At 35.8% G+C, this 21,912-nt stretch overlaps 1 protein-coding gene across 2 annotated transcripts in view; it reads right to left on the minus strand.

Annotated features, from left to right (window-relative positions):
• Nucleotides 1-5,293: 5,293 nt before the first annotated feature.
• The window catches only part of SLC16A7 (solute carrier family 16 member 7), an 80,314-nt gene continuing 63,695 nt past the window's right edge, over nt 5,294-21,912 (minus strand). For both annotated transcript variants that reach the window (XM_058806011.1, XM_058806012.1), the window contains exons 3-5: nt 17,408-17,551; nt 15,030-15,842; nt 5,294-12,775 (exon numbers count right to left, since the gene is read on the minus strand). In XM_058806011.1, coding sequence (XP_058661994.1) covers nt 12,504-12,775; nt 15,030-15,842; nt 17,408-17,551 — 1,229 coding nt within the window. In that variant the 3' untranslated portion in view covers nt 5,294-12,503. The remainder of the gene's footprint in view (nt 12,776-15,029; nt 15,843-17,407; nt 17,552-21,912) is intronic.

Here is a 21,912-nt window from a genome sequence, read left to right on the forward strand (position 1 = left end):
GGCCTGGCAGCCAGGAGGGCCCACCACGTCTTGGAGTGCATCAGGCACAGCATGGCCCGCCTTGCTCTGCACTGGTGAGGCCTCACCCTGAATATTGTGGGCAGTTTTGGGTGCTAAGGATAGAAAGCTACTGGAGAGTGCCCAAAGAAGGGCAACAAAGATGGTGAAGTGTTTGGGCAGGAAGCCTTGAGTAGAGGCTGAAGTCATTTGGTCTGTTCAGCTGGGGAAAAGGAGACTGAGGGGAGAGCTCATTGCTGTCCACAATTTCCTCATGAGGGGAAAAGGAGGTGCAGGCACTGATCTCTTCTCTGTGGTGACCAGTGACAGGACCTAGGCAAATGGCCTGAAGTTGTCTGGGGATGTTTAGGTTGGTAATTTAAAAAAGATTTTTTACCCAAAGGGTGGCTGGGCACTGGAACAGGCTCCCCAGGGAAGTGGTCATGGCACCAAGCCTGAAAAATCATTTGGACAACACTCTCAGGCACCTGGTGTGGGATGTCTTTTCCAGGGCTGGAACTCAATGAGTTGAAGTTGATGATTCTTGTGGGTCCCTTCATGAAATTGTACCTCAAACAAATGCAATAAATCCAATGTTAAAATAAACACCATAAAAAACAAAAAAACCCCAAACCAAAACAAAAAACCCCAAAAACCCCACAAAAACTCTATGGATTTTATTAATATCCAACAACAAGGCCTTTTATTATTGCCAGAGGACATCAGCTGAGAAAAAGAAATAATTATCAATGCCAATCTATTTTTTTCCCAGTCTTTCAAAAGCTATGGGTATTGTGACTTTTCAAAGCAATGCATTTGCTGTGAAACACTCAGGGAATTGGGAATCCACAGGGGATTTTTGCTATGCAAAAGGAATTTTTTGTGTACTAGCAATTATTTTTATTGGTGTTCCTTCACTTCGCATAAAATATTTGATGTTGGAAGACATATAGTCCAGATAGTAGAGTGTCACTATGCAAACTGAAATGAAAGATGGCTCATTTCTGTGGCAGGAAAAAAATATGAGTTGGAAAGAAACTCAGTCCTGAATCTCCAGCAGCCTTAGAAGAGGGAATCATGAGGTCATTCATGTCAGGCAGAACTGAATCTGTCTCTCAATATGTCTGATGAATAATGTGATCATTGCTAAACTCTGTTGTTTCATAAATTGAATCCAATTTTCCTTTTATGTCCATTTAGAAGGTTCAAAATGAAACTGAAAATCTTTGTTTTGCAATTAAGGCAAGTAAGCACTTTTTCTGTGAGTGGCAAAAAACCTCTTCAGTTCATCCGCAACCATTTTCCCCCAATTATTCAGTTCAATGATTGAACTGAAAAACTATGGTGCCTAACTGCTATTCATTTATCATTCAGGCCAAACTGGAATTGCTGTTATTAATCAAAGAATATTATGATGGTTGACAAAATGAACCACTGTTCCTCTGAAATAAACTCTTTGTAAGTGAAAACTGATACATGTATGATATATCAAAAAATGTTGCCATTTATTTTGGTACCTAGCTACAGCTTTAGGGTTCTACAGGACCATTTCTGAAAATATTTATTTAGTGGAAAATACAAGCACAAACAAGTTAGTGATATCTCGACTATTTTATCTAAGAGAAATGTTTTCTTTTAGTATTCAGTTAAAACTATTTCAAAAGAAAGCTTTGAGAGTTTTATTATGTTTTCATAACACATTTTCCTAAATATTTCACATTAATTTTGTGCTGAAAATTTAATGCAATATAAAAGTTTAATTAAATGCTTGTGTAGGTTGTAGGTCTTCATGAACTTTCATAAGGATGATAAACCAGAAACTGATTGTGCTGATGAACTTCTGCTTGTCTTAAATATGGAAACAAGTAAAGCAGCATTAGCAAATTTTCCATTCCAATTTCATAAACATTGAAGTATTCAAATAGACTGTGCACATTTTCAGCTTATGAAAAAAGATTTGAAGGGGAAGTAGGAACAGCAGTAAGAATTGACTTCAACTCTATATAGTTGATATACAAGGCATGAAAATTATTCTGCTGTCACAGTTTTTATATATATATAAACATATATTGCTTGATTAACTATGTTTACACAATTTCCAGGGATAAAAAATTATAATTAAATTCTGAAAAAAAGAAACACATAAAAGAAAGAAAATTCATAGGTGTTTTTTAATGGAACAAAATAAATCCCTGTATAGATATTACTCTTAAAAGCACTCAAATTAAAACTGACATTTCCAGGCAATAAGATCTAATTTGATCTTAAATTGAAATAATATTTGTAGGATTTTAGGATGACACCTGCAAATGCTGAGCAGCATCTCCTCCGGGTATGCATTTTGATTCATTTTTTCTTTTTGGAGACTTCACAATTCCCAAGAAATTTCTCAGAGGTCCTTTTTATCATATAAGGTGCAAACTGTTGGAAAATACGTTTATTTTTGTGTTTTGTTGTTTTGTGTTTTTTGTTTTTTTAGGGTTTTTTTTCCTTACTCTTGTTGTTGTTGGGAGATTTTGCGACTGAGGCCGTTTGTGTGTGGGTGTTCGCTCCTTCAGTCACAGCCCCAAAAACTCTCCTCCTCTCCCTGAGCAGCAAGGTTAGTGTGTGCAAACCTGGCCTCAGCAGATGAACCTGTGGGCTGTGGCCTCCCCCACCATGAACCCAGGCAGAGATGATTTTCAGCACAGCTGCTGAGTTTGGCTTCCCTTGTGAATTCATTCTTCTCCCTCAGCCTTGTTTACTTCTCCTTAGATCTGAGATATTTGGACAAAAGTACCACCTTTATCTTATCTCAAGTTCCCATCAGAGTCCAAATTCCTGTCTGGAGCCATATTTAGGGAGGGGTGGCCTTCACTGGACAGTAGTCCCTACAGTGGACAAAGGTACTTCAATGATCTTAACAATGTGTAAAACATTAATCATTGATTCAGTCTCTCACATTTGCATGGTAAGTATCTGTGACAAAGTTAGGAGAAGAAAATATGAAAGAAGGGAAGTAACTTAATTACCTTCCAGGCCCATTTACTCTAAATTCTGACAAAATCCCAGAAAAGAAAATCATCTGAGTATTAGTTTTGAAAAATTACTTTAAATTCTCATATATTAATGTGAAATATTGGTTTGAGGTAATTTTCAAATAATACATGAAATCTGTGATTATAAAATTTTAAATTGAATTCAAGACAGTACAGTCCCAGATGTTTTAAGATCCATTTGCACTAACTGATAAAAAAGTGGGTAAAATGTTCTAAAAATATAAATCTGACTCAGTGTCTCTGGATTTTGTCCAGGTGTATGATCTTTCTTTTATATCTTGTAAGAAAAAAAAGCAGAACTTTGGATTAGGTCAAGAGTTCCTTTGTACAGAAAAAAAAACCAGCAAGACTGAGGCCTCATGCTAGTCAAAAAAAGAACAGAATCATATTCTCACATATAAGATTTGAGGTGAGAACATCATTGTGTTATACAGTAGGATGCCCTAAGAAGCTTCCATGACAAAAACAGGCCTTCAGCAAATGGATATATTTTAACTAAGACAGACTTACAGTTTGATGTCACCAGGCATGGGTAATTAGAAGTCATCTAATGAAACAGAACTACTTATTCAACCAGTGGATCACAATCACCAATTATGTGACTTTTCTTAATACACATAATACATATATATCACTTAATTTTCTTTGACTTATGACTCAGACTTTAAATTTAAAAAACCATGCTGGTACCTCTGATCTCTATCTGTAATGTAAGAAGATGAAGCAAGACATAATGTGCTATGGCAAATGCAGATGCTTGCCATCTTCTAGTCACCTGTGTCCTCCTCAGATTCCCAAGACTGTTGAAACACAGTTGCTAGAAGTCTTGCAATGACATCAGCCAGTACTTCGAGTAATCTCAGATTAATCCCATCAGGTCCCATAGACTTTTAGGGAACCAGCTGGCACAGCAGATCCCACACAAATTCAAGGTTGACTACAAGTTATAGATTAGGAACTTCAATGAATGATAATGTTTTTAAAGTCCCGATCAGAGGAATAAAACTGTGGAAGCCATTAATGTTGAGTTGCAATGGCAATGCAATCTATTTACTCAACTTGGAATAACTAGCAGAGTTAAAAGGGCTCGTTACTAGAATAAAATAACATTTGTTGGAAAACAGGAACAGCTTATATTAGAAACGGACTACAGATTGAGGTCTCCATTTATCTTGCCACTACACTATAAAAATACAAAACCTCAGTTATAGGAATTATTTTTCTGAAATCAGTATCTATTTCTCAGCAATGTATTTTAGTCATGCATTTAGATTCAGTGAGGCAACATATCCTTAAACATGAAAAGTGATATCAGCTGTGTCTTTGAGCAGGGTTAAATATCGTATCTTGTTCATTGTTTCAAAGGGACAATATTACTACTAGAATTTTTAAACTTTTTTTTGTTCTTTTGCTTGGTCAATGACTGAAAATGGATTTTTATGATTATTAAAACAAATATGCAACTTTTACAAGGGTCCATAAACTAAACAAAATCTAAACATATATCGGTAGCTGAATCAAAACTTCTGTATCATGAAGATTATATGTATAATTCTTTGAAAACAGATTTTACAGTTATTAGAAATATAACAACCATTTGCTTTGTTAAAGTTATTTCTTTCTTATTTGATAGTTCATTTTTTATATCTTTGCTTTCTAGTAGCTTTCTGTGCATCTATCTAAAAGGTAGATAGTATGCAAAGGTGCATCTTAATACTGTCTCTAACACCCCCCATAATATCTTAATTGTAATTATCCAATCACATTCTGTAAATAACAATTTAACTGGGGCAAGCAATCATAGACTGAAGTCAATTTACAAAAACATAGGAACAGATAATATTCAGAGGATACAAAGTAAGACTTATCTACACTATTTCAAGATATGGATAAATTTCTGTAGCAAAACGAGTATTGGTGACCAAGGAATAACATTGCATGTATATGGAATATAGGAATACCTCCAAGTCCAAGTAATGGGGAAAAAAACCCTGGTGTCCAGATGGCATTTGAGTTATGTATGAGAATAATTATGGTGAAATTAGGAATAGCAAGGGGTTGGTACAATGTTCTGTTACTAGTAGCAGCTTTTCTCCACAGGAAATTTGAAGTTCTGTTTCTGTACGCAACAAGAAGTGATTCAGAGATCTTTGCTACAACTGAATAGTGAATCAGTCTAAATATCTATGAATATTTGCGCACTCTGAAGGTGTAAATAATATACTATTAAGAAGACTGAGAAAACAGAATTTACATCCTTTCAGAAAAACTTTACATGGAAATTTTATTTTCATTTTTCTTTTTTTCTCCCAATTGCTTATTATACACAATTTTTATTGTAATTTCCCATAAATATATATGGACAAACTTGACATATTACACAGTAGTACAGGCCTGGAATAGAAGTTATTGAACAAAAATGCATTTAAATACAATTTAATGCAATGCATAAGCACTTTACAGGGTTAATATACATTATGAACAATGAATTTTGTCAGGTCAAAAAAAGGATTTGGCATCTAGAAAGTTATCATTCACTCATATCTCTTTGGAACATAAATAGCACCTCTAGCTAATAAATGATTGTCAAAAAAAAAAATCTAGCCAATATATTCAAGTAAAAACCATACAGTATTGCAAAATACAGAAAGGAAGAAACAACTTTATTAGTCAACAACAATGGTTACTGCATGTTTAATTATTGCATAGCAATACCAGGTTCTCTTGATAAACTGCAGAAACGGTGAACTTTCCAAGTAGGCTGTAAGTGGAAAATGCAGCTGTATCACTCTTTGAGGAAGGGAATTTTTGTAAATAACTTATGTACCACTCTGAAAAATCTCCCACTAATTTTAAGGTAATACTTTTTTAAAGAGTGAGAGCCAAATGTAGACTTTTCATGGGCCTGCCTACTTGCATCAAATTAAAACCACCAAAACCTGTTAAAGGTATGGTATATTTTCAGTGTTTTTAATGACTAATGTTCTGGACAATTTCACATATTAATCTAAGAGGAATATTGTTTGCACAGGCTTGAGTATTCTCACTTTCCATACATGTTACAAAAAATATCATGTCCACCACTGTTTTGTATTAAGTGGTCATACATATCACATTAGCTGAAAACTCAGTATATTGGTTGCAGTCTGTTCAGAGATCATTTAGTTAATATTTCCACAGCAATGACACCCCACTAATGAGTTCACCAACAATGTAGGTTTTGCCATCTACCTCAATGAACATTATCAGTGATCTTACGCTGCTTTGAACTGAGTCATGGTTGGAAACCAGTGTTACATAATACTGCAGCTTTTTGAATTAATTTCTACTATAAATAATTTTAGCAGAAACTGAAAAATAGCATATGCTCTTACAAAAAAAGCTTCAAATTTTTCTGCCATTAGAGGAAGTTTTTTATTTGCTTACAATTATGTTTCATTTATCAGGCACAATATGCAACTTACTCTAAAATATTATATATATTTTATATATACATAAATATATATAATATATATAAATTAGAGTTTTATATATAGGGGAATACATATATACACATACCACATCTGCATATATATTCCCTTATATATGTCCATATATACATTCACAGATGACATAAACCATTTTCTCTGGAAATAAGAAAAATGAAGGTTATAAACTGCTCAAGGAAGGCTTGAAAGGAAATAAATAATTTCCTTTGGGGTTAACAGACTTGTTTGGATATTTATTCAAATATATCCTCTCTATTTTATAATCTACATTCAGAGTGTATGGTGGGATTTTTTTTTAATTTATTTACATAGGCTTTTAAAATAATACATGTTGTGCATTAATTTAGGGACTGATTCATTAGGAATATTATGCAGGCATAGAAAAATTGCCAGCTGTAGCAAATCCTGTGTTTACTGTGTTATATCTGATGGTCCTGAGATTTGGAATGGAGAGAATAAGGCTGAAATCTCCACTGAAGCCACATCACTTCCAATGTCTGGTGAAGTTCTTTGATTGGTATTTTCATTTTGGCTTTAGCGGACTATGTACTAGGTCCTAGAAGGCAAGAATAGTTTGAAGAATATCTTTGAAAGAACAATCATCTCTGGTTTTGTGAAGAGCATATGAAGAATAATCATCATTCCTTGACCCCAATCTAATATTTTGTGACTACTTCCTTCAACTGCCCCAAAAAAGGAAAAGCAAGCTAAAATTTGCTATTATTTCTAAATCAGAAACATATTTTATTTTTCAGGGATGCAAAATTTTCTGTAATAATTTTATAAACTGTTTGGATATATTAACTTTGTTAATTTCCCTAACTCAGAAATTGAAAGAAAACAAAGAAGAATAATGGGCCATCATCTCACAGAAAAATCATTAGACTTTCAATAGCTAAATGACACACTGAGTTTTTAAACCAGATCAGTGATGCAAAAACTTCACAGGTAAGGGTAAAGATTAAAGATATGTGAACTGATACAAAGATGTGGACACAGATATGCCCTGCCTTGAAAACAGAAATGTAAGCAGCTTTAAATATTTGGGAGACTTTCTAATAGTCTGTACAGGTTTTACCATTATGCATTTTGTTAACTCTTCTTCCAGGGTTGTGCAAGTCTCCAAACTTCAACTGAGAGGTAGATGATGAGAAAAATTTGAACTGCAAAACTACAACATGCAAATTATGTTGAAATCACACAGCAATGCTTATGCAAATTCTCATAAAAAATGTGATAGTACATGCAAACACTTTCATTATATATAAATTTGCACACCCCCAAAAAATTCCAAACAACCTTATTAAAACTGGTAAGCCATCTCTGAAAATAATTATTTCAAAATTCCCTTTATATTCCTCTCTGTGAGTAGAAAAATAGTCATCTATAGAGAAACTAACAAAAATTGCCTGATTTAATTTTGTTATAGGCAAAATTGTCGGTGTCATTTATAGCATGTTCATCCATAAAAGTGGTGACCAGCTTTGTTTAGTGAAATCCTGATAGCAGTCCAAAATCTGGCTGCATATAGTATCTTTAACTTATGTATCCCAGTAATATCTCTCCACTAAATTCACAACCAGACATGAAAGAAGGAAGTGAAAAATGTTGCATTTGGCAACATAGAAAATGTGTCATTTCAGGAAAAAAAACAAGAAATATTTAAGGATAAGTCACTACATCCCCAGTCCAATTTTTTTTTGTTGCATCAAAGTATGGGGTGGTGGAGGTGGAGAATGTTTAAAAGGAATGAGAATTCTCTGGGAGGAACAATCATGTACACATTGCCAAATGCTTTTTAAGCACAGTGGATGCTGATACGTAACACGACTATTAAAATTCACGTGAATTTTGCATTGATATGAATCAATGTCGGTGAAATTGGCTGCCATTCACTTCAGCAGTAAGTAAAACTGTATCTCCTCTCAATAAGGACAGCATCACTTAAAAAAATCTATTTGAAGATGAAGTAAGATTTTCCGTAGCTCTGTCAAAGCAGTTCACAAAACACACTCCTGAAATAAAAGCATTGTACTCTTTCATACAAAAAGATGCTTTTCTGAACTTCATGGAAATACAGAATTAACAACAATTGTAACCACAGTTCAATGGGGAGAGATAGGAGGGGTGAAATTTTGATATGTTCCTGAAATAATACAGAGAATTATTAGTGAAGAGTCTTTCTCTGGAGTTGAAAAGGGCAATACAGGAGAATTCTCCAGCTAATAGAGTATATGACATAAAAACCCAAAAGAGAGAGAAGTATCTGAATGTGTACTTTAAAACAGCTTGAAATTTAACCCTGATATGAAATTGGGGAAAATATTATTGATGCTATCCACCTTCCTACTACTTTTAAAATTTTTGCATTATTATTTCTAGAAGAGAAAAAGGGCAATCATCTTAGAAATTCTGTAGCAGAGAAATTAAAAGAATGAAGTATACATGAGTATAAAAGACAACAAGACCAATTATGGATTTGCTTGCATTGACTGAGACTATAGATTCTTAGAGCGCATAAGAGACACGTGCTAGAAAATTGGGGTAAATTTCTTCATCACTGATCAGGGGAATGTCTTAGTCCTGACCCTTCAGTGGTTCAAACTGAGGGAGAGGTAATTAAGAGAAACCAGAGCAATTCAGAGAAATTATGTACATACCCAGGTCTAATCTCAAAAGTAGAAATGTAGCGATGAAATTATTTGCTGTACAAATTACAGGTCAATTTGTAGGAGTGACAAATAGGAGTGTAAGTAGAAGTGACATTCAGGAGTTTGAAGGCAAGTTATACTTATTTCACTACTTGATGTTCAGAATAAAGTTGATTCAAGGCAATTTATTATTATCGTTACTTTTAGAAATAAGAGCTACCTATACTAGGCAATTGCCCCTTTAGGACCTGCTATTTGGAAGACACAGGTTTTTAATTTGAGGCAGTTTTTGCATAGATACAGTTCCAATTTTCTTCACTCATATCTGGGTTTTAACTTCTTTAATATTCAGTAATATCAAGAGTATGCTGATAGGTTTTATTTTGTTGTCATTATTAAGAGAAAGAGTAATGAAAGAGGTGCAAGGAAATGTTTAACTTGTCTCCTCCTACCTTGTATCACTCTAGTTGCCTGCCACATCATTTTGCCTTATGGGATTAAAAACTGCACATTGGTGAGTGGTGGTAAAGCAGCTCTTGCACTCCTATTAACTTTTAACATAATGGACCAGAGATGAAAGAGTAGCATCTCTGTAGAGTGTTTACAGAAATTTTTATTTCCTCTGAGATAGTGAGATAATTTTTGCTACTAGTGGTCAGATGTGTCTATGGCTCAAGGAACTTTGTTTTTCCCTTATTTCCTATGCCATGTTGTTTTGTATTCTGAGATCCTGCATAGAACAGGCAAGTTGCCTGCATATTTCCTGAGAGTCTTTTTTTTTTTTTCATAATTTTTCTGAATCCTTTACTTACTCAACAGCAACTTGTAACAGCCTTCAGTCAAAAGCTGACACTTCTTGTATTCTACCCTTATTCTTAATCATGTTCCTTTATTGCAAAGAGATAACAATAAGCACCTACAATTTTACCTCAGACATTTTGGTTCAGTTCCTGTATTAATCTCTTTTCAAATAATCTCTGCATTTCTATCAGTGGCTAGCGAGAGCAGAGTGATATTCTTGATGACCACTCTTCAGCTAAAATTTCAGTTCATCTTTCATAATCCAGTATTTACAACTGACAATCCTCACTGTATGAAAGCTTAGCATCTATGAAACATCCCTTTCTGGCTATGGGCACACAAGGCCTTCACAGCTCCTGGAATTCACTCAGTGTGTTTGTACAGCCATAAAGAGAGCAATGCTTCATGTCATGGGGTGCTGGCAAGGCTAAGGTTTGGATGCAGGCGCAGTGAATTTACTTCCTCTCTGAAGCTGGGGCTTGGGAGAGGAACTGTAATTTTACTGGGTCTGAATCATTTCTCTTTACAAAGTACACAGCTTGAGTCTGAACATGCAATCCGTATTTTATCCGGAAACTCTGAAATGCACATATTTTGATTCTGATGCTCCTAAAAATTTATAGGATTTGTTGGAGAAGTTTGGTTTTCCTGAATATAACTAGGCAAAAAGTAGGTATTAAATTCTGTACCATGATGAGAGTAGATTCATATTTCTCCCCAAAACAGTGATGAGAAAATTAAAAAAAATAAGCAATATTGTGGAACTCTATGAAACGATAAACCAGTAAAACAGAAGCAAGCACTACCCACATTTTTAGAAGAAAAATTAAAATAATTTTGAACATAATAATATTAAGAAATTACTTTCTTAAAAGCTCTCCCGTATCTACTAGATTTTACTATTTTACTATTTTAATTTTGTTATTGGCACTTCAAAGTGTGTTTATCACTGTTAGCTCTCTGTCCGATATATTTCAAACTTTTCGGGATTTAGAAGAGGACTAAAATGAATAATTTTCTTTTCCTGGAACTGAGTGTAGGTGTATCCTGCATAAACAGTGCATAAATGTTTTATGAATCAGACCCTTAATTTTCACAATTTTTGAGGCATTTATAAGCATCCCTCCAAAATGAATAGCACCTTTCCTTACCTAGAAATAGAACAGAAATAATTTCGCTTATTATCTTCAGAAGCTTTCACTTTTAACTTTTAAAGCAGTACTAAACAATTTGTGTAAAGTAAAATTGTAGGTTTATGCCTTGTTTTGTCTAAAGGAAGGGGAACAATTGTGTACATTTTAATTTATATGATGGTCTGCATGAAATTGTAGACACAAGACTAAACATCCTGCATAAAACTGGTGTGTCAATACAAAGCTTCCAGACTGGCATTGTCAAGGTGCCTTGCAGCATTTTTGCTCAAAGCAGCACTACAAAAAAAGAAGTAGCTTTTCACTAAATTCCTGGGAAAGGGAAGTGGGAACTGGGAAGCTACCCATCTGCAAAGATCAGAAGTTAGATCTTACATCTCCTCTCAAGACACCATCAAACAACTAACAACTTGTCAATAAAGCCAAGCATCTACTTTGAAGTCATTGTCATGAAACTCATTAAGGCCACAAAAGCCAAGGGTTAGTATCCTTTTAACATCAGCAGATTATGAATCTAGTCCCTTTAGGAAAATGGCTTCACAGTCTGATCCAGATCCTTCAGCTACAGAGTAATACACAGGCAAACAAACTGATTGCCACTCTTGTTAGAAATGCAAAACTTGGGTTTAAACCCTTTATGTACAGGCAGATTTTAGCTAGTTTGAATTAGCAAGGTGTGAACATACTTTGAATTCAAATGTACATGTTGAAGTAATATGTAATCAGTTATCACTGGAGGAAACTACTTCTGGAATATATTATAAATCAGCTTTTTATTGCATTTTAGAGGTGTGATCACCAATTATTTGTCTCCTACACTTAACTTTTATATCCATAATTGCATATGCAGCCATATTTTTTATCAAGTGGATGTACAAAAGAGAAGAATGTCTCAGTGTGCTAGAGTCAGGTATTATGTCTCTTTTGAAACAAATCTTAGACTTTATGGTCTCTTTAATATTAACGGTAAGTAGAATTTGGACAGATTATTTCAAAAGACTTTAACCACATCATAAAGATAAATGCAAGTATCTTCCCGAATAAGAGCAGGAGATACTCTTGCACTAGATACACTTCTGAAACAAAACTGTTTGTCATTGGAAGGCTTTATAGCATGGTTTATCTGACTCTTGATTGTCCAGAGTCAAAATTCAATGGACTCATTTGCATTGAGTCACTACCTCTGTAATCGTAATTTTGTATCTCTGAAACAAATTAACTGTAGATAGTAATTTAGCTTTGAGTCTTACCATAGGGCAAAAATCTGTTCCCATCCAATATTGTGACTGATCATTATTACCACAAAACCTGGCCTGTGTCTTGAAGATATATTCCTAATGGAAGTCATAAATGTTGCCTTCTTAGCTGTATTTCAGATTAAATATTGGTTTCTCTTTCTGATGGATCTTCAGGAGCTTTATCAGCTCTGCTGGAAGCATCTTCATTCTCATTGTTTGTTAATGGTTCTGCTTCCTTTGGGTCGGCGTTCTTCTGTGCTTTCAGCTTCTCATCTTCTAACTTCTTTTCTTTTGCCAAAAGCCTGTAGTTGATGGCATTGCCAATGAACAACCAGATACTGGCCACAGTCACGATCACTCCGCACACAAAATACATGTACTTATATTCCCCAGTAACATCTACTAACCAACCTGAAATACAAAGATAAGAAAAGAAAAAGTGTCTTTAGACTAGGATACTAAATAAAATCCACATCTTTCCCTTGGTAAAAATATCTATATATTTTTGGTTTTGAAGTTGGAGCAGAAATGCATTTTCAACATGTTAAAGCTGTCTGACATAAACAGTGGAACTCGTAAAAAAACCCTGTGTTAATCCAGATAGCAATTGAAGACATTGACAATCATAAAATGTTGAAGAACAAAGTAAGTAAATCTTAATGAATAATGACAGTTTTTCAGTTCTTTTATGTTCATTCTTTCATTACCTTATTATTTTATTCACCTTCTAATTTTGTTTTCCTATTGTTTGGAGTGACAGTTTGACACTCACTGAGGCTGCATAAAGACAATAGGATGAAGAGGTACGTGCCTTTTTAGGCTCTCTGTGCATCAGCTGCCTGCTTTTCACTTTTACTCTCCTTTGACTGGTGAGAGATAGAAAGGCTTCTGCCTTCAGCCATCACACTCAACTGCTGAGTTTTAAACTCTGAGCCCTGTACCTAAAACTTGCATTCAGACCTCTGAGATTAAATTTCTTTATGACAAGGAGAGTAAAATATAACAGTTCTTCCAATTTATGAGACATTCCTTCTAAATTTTCCCAATTCCCAAATTAACATCTGTACGTATCCAAGTATTTAGCTCTGAAGTTTCCTACACTATAATTGAAACTCACAGAGTAAGCTGCACACTTCAATTTAGTATGCATTTAGATGCTTTTACTGGGCTGAAAATATAATGCCAGCCTATTCACCTGATACATGCTTACAAGCCATGAAAGTATTCCAGACTTTTTTTTTTTTTTTTTTTTTTTCACAAACCTAGTATTAGGACAAATTCAAATAGCACTGCAAGTGTACAACTCACTTATTAGTGTAAATAGTGCAATCTGTTGATTTTCATCAATGAGCAGTCTCATAAAAATATATTTAAAAACAAAATTCTGAATTAGAAATGCTTCGGCATACTATTTTAAAACATATGAACTAGTCAAAACTGGAGCTTAGCTTTTCCATATGTTCACCCCCTTTGTTGCCTCGGTTCAACAAGTTAAATCAATTATTCATGGTGCTATAGCACACAAAAAATGCTTTCCAAAACTCCTGAAAAGTTTTTACACTGAAAAATAAATAACTGTGTAAGCTACGTCTCCATAAATATTGGATTTTACATCTTTTGAGTTGATACTGATCTCAGAACCTCGATGAAAAGGCTGGACTCCAGTGGTTAGAGGCTCAGACTCCCCACTAGGTGGCACAGAATGAGTCTGTGTGAGGATATATTCTGGTCTACCTTAGCCAATGTGGATTTGTATGTTAAATGATGAGAAAAATATGGAATGCTTTTAGACATATTAAAAATTTACTTGTATAAATATTATTTTACTGAAGGGAGTGTAACTGTTTTGGCATATTCAGAATTGCACACAACAATGCTATTTTCATTGAAATACTGACAGTAATCTGAAGTATTTTGGTATATATAAATGCTTTTAGGCACACAGTCTTGCTGACTTCTGAGGCAGTGCTAATGGGGGTACAGTGCTAATGTTCATTAGTCTGGCAATCTCACTATCTTTATATTTTCATATTGTTGGGCTTATACTGCGACACATGCACCACGATAGACATCAATGCTTCTCAACAAAATTAGAACATCTATTTTTTAATCTCTTATATCATCAGAAATCTCAATAATATAAAGCTTACTATCAGCATTACTGAATACTGAGAAAATAGATAGCAAACAGAAAATACTTTCTGAAAATACTGTTCATTTTTGCCGCTAGAAGGCCAAGTGTCTTGAATAAAGTCTAGGTGATACACCTAGGCTCCCTTTAAGCTCCCCTAACACTTGAAAAGACAAGTTGGTGACGCTAACATCTTTCAGTCAGTTCATCCTCTGCATTGCCTGCCCCATCTATTGGCTACAGAAACAGGCTAAAGGACTGGCTGTGAGCAGAGCTGGAGTGTGAAATGATGCCAGGGTGCAATGCTCCACAGCACTCTGATGGAACCCCACCATGTGTGCACCCTGCCTAAAATGCTGAGCCGGCCTGTGTTTCTTCTGACACTTTCCTGTTAGTGTTATCTTTTACTATCAGGCTGTTACGGTACATTTCTAGTAAAAGGAAAACATTAAGGACAATGTTTATATTAATTCAATGTTACATTGCAAGATTATGCAGTAATGTCTGACAAAATGGAAAGAAATAGATTCTTACCTCCTAGAGGAGGGCCTATGAGCACAGGGCAGCATTCCACAATGGTGACAAGACCCACCGCACTGGAAAATCTGGCAGCTCCAACAAGGTCCATCAAGGTCTCAAAAAGAACGCTGCTAACCATTCCAAATGCAAACCCAAAAAATACAGCATATATCACCAAGCCGGTGTAATTTTTTGCCAGAGGGCACAAGATATGACAGACTCCATTGTACAAGACAGCAAAACTAAAAAAGTACTGAATCTTTGGCCGGATAAACCTGGAGTTTGCTACAAGTCCCATGGAAGGCCTAGCAAACATGTCTACAAAGGCTAATATAGAGAGCAAAAATGCAGCAGAATATTCATCAATTCCCTTGTGCTTGGCATAAGGAGCCAAGAATACTATTGGAGCAAAGAAACCAATAAACATAATGACATTTCCTGACAAATATATCAGAAACCCTCTGTGTTTGAAAAGGGACAGATCTAGATACTTATTCATAGTTTGCCAACAAGACTTCTTGTTGTTTTTGTGCAAGACAGAATCTCCTGTGCCTTTTTCAACATCTTTTTTCACAGGAGGGGCTTTTTTTGGTCCAACAGGTCTCATAAGTGATCCAGCCACACAGCAGTTCAAAAGAAGTCCACCCAGAATAAGAAAGCTTCCTTTCCAGCCAAAAGCATTAAAGAGGAATTGATTGAGAGGTGCCAATGTGCTCAGAAACACTGGACTGCCAGCCATTGCCAATCCATTAGCGATGGGACGCTTCTTATAGAAATACTTGCCAATCATGGTCAAGGCAGGCTGTAAGTTGAATGCTAAACCCAGACCTAAACAACACATAAAAGACAGTATTATTGCACGTCATGCAGTGAAAATCACATCTCAGCTCTTTCAAGTTATTTTTAAAATGCCCAGTATCCAATCCAGTGATTCTCAATATTGAAACCAACTATCATCAGAAAATGAAATACAGCCTCATAGATGTCTATGAGTGCTCATACCAAGACTGTGTCATGGTGGCACTTGGTCATTTTCCCCTGCAGTGCTGCATTAAAAGCCAAAACTCCTTTTCGTGTTTCAGCAGTGATAGAGACAGGGGAATCACATACAGAAGAATGATGGTAGCTGTGCTTTGACTCACCATTTTTTTATTTGCTAAACTATAATACAATTCTCTTCTGGCTCATTTAACAAAACTTATTAAATGTCACCTCAGCTACAATGAATGCAGTGTTTATTTAAATGCATAAATCTCCTAATTTCCTATTTCCAACCCTAATTAAGATACAACTTGTCTGTAAAACTGGAGGATAAAATAGAAAATTATTTCCCAGCATATTCAGCTCTCCTTCCCCAGGTCACTATCAAGAAGTTTTAAAGGACACATGTGGGAGCAGACCACCCACCCAGATAAGTTGAGTGTATAAACTGAACCCAAAGCTGAACCTCTTGGCCTTCTCTCTGTATTAAGACATCTAAGCCATAAATTCTAATACGCCATAAATTCTAATATGCCTCTGCTTGATGGTACAGGAGAGAAACTCTCTTCCTTGATAGGCCCATTCCCAGATTCTGACATTACTCTTTCAGTAGGCACCAAGTTTAGGATGTCAAAAATAAAGACTTTTAAGGAATAATCACTGAATAAAAACAGACTCCTTTAGTCCCAACATAAAGGAAGATGAGCCTGAATATACAGGTATTATCTCATTCATTTATTACCTGCAACATTTCACCTATCCTTCCTTATTCTGAGAAGGGAGTTAAAAAAAACCCAGAACTTTTAATAAGGAGATTCTTTAATTTACTGGCATTACAATGAGTTTTAATCATTACTTTAGGTGATATCTAGGCCTGTGATAGATGATCATGAATAATTTTATTTGGTGACTGACCCTGGGGGATTTTAAACAGAAAAATATTTAACTGAAAGTTGTTAGACTTTTCTGTGAGATTATGTGTATGTAAAAAACCTACAGAAATATGGTGCAAGTTTTCACAATTCTACTAGAATTTGGCCAGCCTCTGCCACCCTGTTTGCAGTGCAACATGACTGAAAGCTAAAACAAATGTGAAATTGTACACAAATGACTGTAATAACTTCTGTCATGAGCCAATCAATTTTTATACCACAATTATAGTGCAATGTGGAAATACATACAGCATTTATTGAATAAATTCATCCGTTGTTTCTGAATTGTCCTAGGAAATCATTTAATATCAAGCCAGTTTCCTTTAATTTAAAGGATTAGATAGCTGAAATTAACTGATCTTACCACCTTCTTGGATTGCATCTGTACACAGAGATTTCTTGGTCAGTGAGGCTCATTTGTAGAACACTATTAGAAATGGTTTGTTATACATAATATAACCTTTTAAACAGGACTCTTACCTCCAACCACACCAATACATATATACAGCTCAAGGACACTATTGCAGAAGGAGGATGCAATCATTCCAAAAGAACAGAGGATACCCCCTGCTATCATCACAGGCCGGCTACCATACTTATTCACCAAAATGCTGCTTATGGGACCTGTTGGTAGAAAGAAAATGCAATTTCAGGTAACTGGTAACTTTATCTTTGTATTTACAATGTATTGGAATGCTTTCCTCTTCCATCCCAGAAAATGTTAAACTGTTTCTATACCAATCTGTCTTACAAACACTCTGTGAATTTGCAGACACAAGACTGGATGTGGATATACTGCCTCCATAACAATACAAATATTGATTAGTTATGGAGATGGATAAAAAGATTAAAGACATCAGACAAGCAAGAGGGATTGTTACAGTTCACAAACAATCAATACCAAGATCGGTCAATGAAAATTTTGAAAGTGCAAGGACTGAAGAATTTCAAGTATGAGACAGATATCAAAACTCCACAGAGCACCAGGAACCTCCAGGCAAGCAGACTAAAATTACTTAAAACTGCAGCATGTCCTGCACCCCTACCAAGAACCACACACAGACTTAAAAATATTATCAAATCAGAACATAAATGTCTGGCCCCTGAGGCTTGCTTTCCCTTACCTTAGCAAGAGAGGAGTGCTAATGCACAGTAAGATAACTATAGACTGTCTGGTAAAATCTAAATTGTGGTTCAGCATAAAAACCTATAAAATTTAAAAATATTGCTCTAGGTCCATTTTTCAGTTTCAACTGCAATTCAGTTTATGGTATAATTACATCCATACTAACCAAACAGCTAGTGTGCAATTTAGCATGACATACATTATATGTTTTTGAACAACCATGGCTAGAATAGATGGAGTGCTACATATCAAGACTAAGAGGTTGTCAAAGCTCTTTAGGTAAACCTGCGTAGCATCTGCTTGCACTATATTTGGTCCAAACCATTACAAACAGTCTTGCTTTTGCAATAACAGAAGGTAGCCAATACGAAATTTTTAAAAAATAAAAGCAAAGGATGCAAAAAACCCAACATCATAGAAAGCAATGTATTTCAAACTTAAGACAGAGCAGGTACATATCACAAAATGGAGTGCCTTGATTTGCATCTGAGTTCACTGCAAGTTATTCACTATACTGGTAACAGTTTAAAGTGTCTGGTTTTATGAAAATCTAAAGGAAAAAATGCCAGAAACTTCATGCAGTGAAAAGCCAAATCAAATGAAATTTAAAAGTGTGCTTTCATAGGCAAAGTTATATTTTAGACTGCAATCTTTGAATTACCTTAAATGCATTAGAGAATTACTATTGATAGGCTGAAAATGTTAATTACTATTTGCATATACACAACAGAAATCTTAAAAATATGTCAAAGCTTCTACAATAGAGTTGCCCTGTGCCTGCCTGTCTTTTCTAATAGCTCATTAATACAGAGATCAAATTGAAATTAACTTGACTGGAAAGCAAAGATTTGAGTAATGTTTGGATCTTGGTTTGTGTATTTATTAAATAGTCCCAGGGAGTATTAAACATAACTATTTATTGAAGCCAACAGACTTAAACATCCACAGCATGGAATGGACACCCAAATACACAACAGCCCAGGGGCTTATTAAAAGACTTTAAAACACTTATGAAGCACTAAAAGATTTAACTGAGAGCTTATATGACAACATAACTAACATTTCTTTATTTCCATTTGCAGGGAGCCACTAAGCAGAACTGTGACAAGCAAGGCTTTCCCCTTTGAGACCATATGAAGAAAGCAGTGAAACATGGAATAACGTTATTCTAGAGTTATGTTTGGAAAATTAATGGTTGGGCTTCTGTCTGAGTTAGAAAGCAAGCCCTTTTGAAATATGTAAACAATAGAAATAATTTCTCTAAATAAAAAAAAAGACCCTTTTAACTGGAAATCTCTTTTTAACTCAAAGCAAAAAGTTTCATTCCGGTATCAAATAATAGCTATAAGTTTGAAAATAAATAAATCTAAGGCAAGTAAAAAAAATCTAATTGTTGTTATTGCTAAACACAGTAACAGTATTCACTTAAGACATATAAAAACAATTCTTTTTAATTAAAAAAAAAAAAAAATTCCCCAGTTCTTCTTCCTGTGATGACATGGAAGTATTTACAAAATTGAAAATGAAAAATTTGTTTAGTATTTGCTAACAGACAGTTCCTTACCAGGAACAGGAAAACTGCATCTCTGCTGATCTTCACTGTAGCAGTCAGGCTGGGACTTTAAGTTACAGCTCTCCAGATCAAAGCACATAATGTTAGCTTCACCTACAAGACCTAATAGCTGAGCTCAAATATGGATGTATTAATTCAGATAGGTTGTCTTAGCCTGACTCCATACTTTCAAATGAGATAAATTTGGAATGTATCATGAATTTAAAAACCCTTTAAATATAATACTCCCTTTGAGCTGTTTTCTTTAAGTTAATGATGTGTACTTACCACCACACCTCCCTTAATTTGAGGTTTTCTTTACATATATTCCAGTATTTTAATTTAAAATTTGTGCATGTGGGAAATATTAATTTTTGTACAAGCCACAAAGTTAGTTTAAGCTCCCTAAATTATCTAGGACACTCTTCCAATGTGATAAGTTGGAGGTTAAACATTTTATTCTGACATCCGTGCATACACTTTGTTAAGAAATATCATAAAATAATGCATTTTCATACCTTAACATAGATGTTTCTACATAAATTCCAGCTGTTTTCCTGCCATCATATGTTTCATAGCCTTGTACAAATTTCATGTCACATCTAACATCTTCTACAATTATTTAAGTAATACTCACATGCCAGCATTCCTTGTATATTCTTTATTTTTAGACAAAGGAAGATTAAGCTGTTTAATTACTATTACACTGCCAAAACCTTGCTATACATTAATATATATTAATGCACTAAAAGACTGCTGGATCTCTGAATCTACTTTCCCAATGCCTGAAGTAACTGCATAACAGATGTTAAGTCAGGAGACCCACAAGAATATTTACTCTGGTCTCTCCCTTAACACCCACAAACCATCAGCCACAAAAGATTATATGCTCCCTGAAGCAAATTTAAGACCATTATCGTAATATGCTAACACTCTCACAGCTGTACTTTTGTTTTATATCTTTCTGTTTCAAGCAAAGGACCAGGCTGTGAGACAGCAACTGTCACCAGCACCACTGAAAAACAGTTTCAGGAAGGGCTGTGCTTTATAAGACAAGAAAAAATAGCTGCTTTTCACATTGTTTGTCACTATGCCAAGGGAAAAGCGGCAAAAGTCATTTCAGTTGTGTGAGCAGAGATGGGATCATGCATTTTGGAGCTGTGTATGATGTTTCATACAGAATCTATAATACTGTGACACCTATGCTGTGTTTCACTGGCTCATAAGAGCATTTACTTGCACTTGTGCACAAAGAAGTTGTGGATGCTGAGAGCACATTTTCCCTGTGAGGCTGGTGAGGTCCTGGAAGGGGTTGCCTAGAGAAACTGTGGCTGTCCCACCCCTAAGTGTTCTAGGCCAGCTTGGATGTGGCTCTGAACATTCTGATCTACTGGCAGGTGTCCTGTCCATGGCAGAGGGGCTGGAGCTAAATCATACCATCAGTCATAGATTGGCCTGGGTTGGAAGAGACTTTAAAGGGTATCTAGTTCCAAACCCTTTAAGGTCATTTGCAAAAAGTGTCTCTCCATCCTTCTCGGAGGGTCCCTTCAGGTAGTAGAAAGCCACAAATAGGTTACCCCACAGCCCTCTCTTTTCCAGGCTGAACAATCCCAGTTCTCTCAATCTTTCCTCACAGGAGAGATGCTCCATCCCTCTAATCATATTGGTGGTCTCCTCTGGGCCTGATCTAACAGATCAATCTTCTTTCTGTGCTGGGGGTCTCACAGAGGGATGCAGCACTGCAGCTTGCAGAATATAGGGGCAGTACAGAGCAGAACAGAGAGGAATCCCCTCCCTTGCCCTGCTGGCCATGCTGCTTGGGATGCAGCCCAGTTTGGCTCTCTGTGCTGGAAGTGCCCATGGCTGGATCATGTCCAGCCTCTCCTCCCCCAGTCCCCCGAGCCCCTCTCAGCAGGGCTGCTCTCCATCTGTCCATCCCCAGCCTGTGCTCATACCAGGGTTTGCCCCAGCCCAGGTGCAGCACCTGCCCTTGGCCTTGTCAAACCCCATGAGATCCCCATGGCCCCACTGCTCAGGCCTGTCCAGGTCCCTCTGCATGGCATCCTGTGTCAACTGCACCACTTCTGGGTCATCTGCACCACTCAGCTCAGTGTCATCTGCAAACTTGCTGAGGGAGCACTTGATCCCTTCATTCCTGTCATTAATGTAGATATTCCACATTATAATTTATAAAAATAAAAAATAAAGTCCCAGTGCAGACCCCTGAGAGAAACCATGTGTCACAAATGTCCATCAGGACTCTGAGACATTGACCACTATACTCTGGATGTGGCTGTCCGACCAATT

The sequence above is a fragment of the Ammospiza caudacuta genome, chromosome 5, assembly GCF_027887145.1.
Source record: "Ammospiza caudacuta isolate bAmmCau1 chromosome 5, bAmmCau1.pri, whole genome shotgun sequence".
NCBI classification, from domain to species: domain Eukaryota; kingdom Metazoa; phylum Chordata; class Aves; order Passeriformes; family Passerellidae; genus Ammospiza; species Ammospiza caudacuta.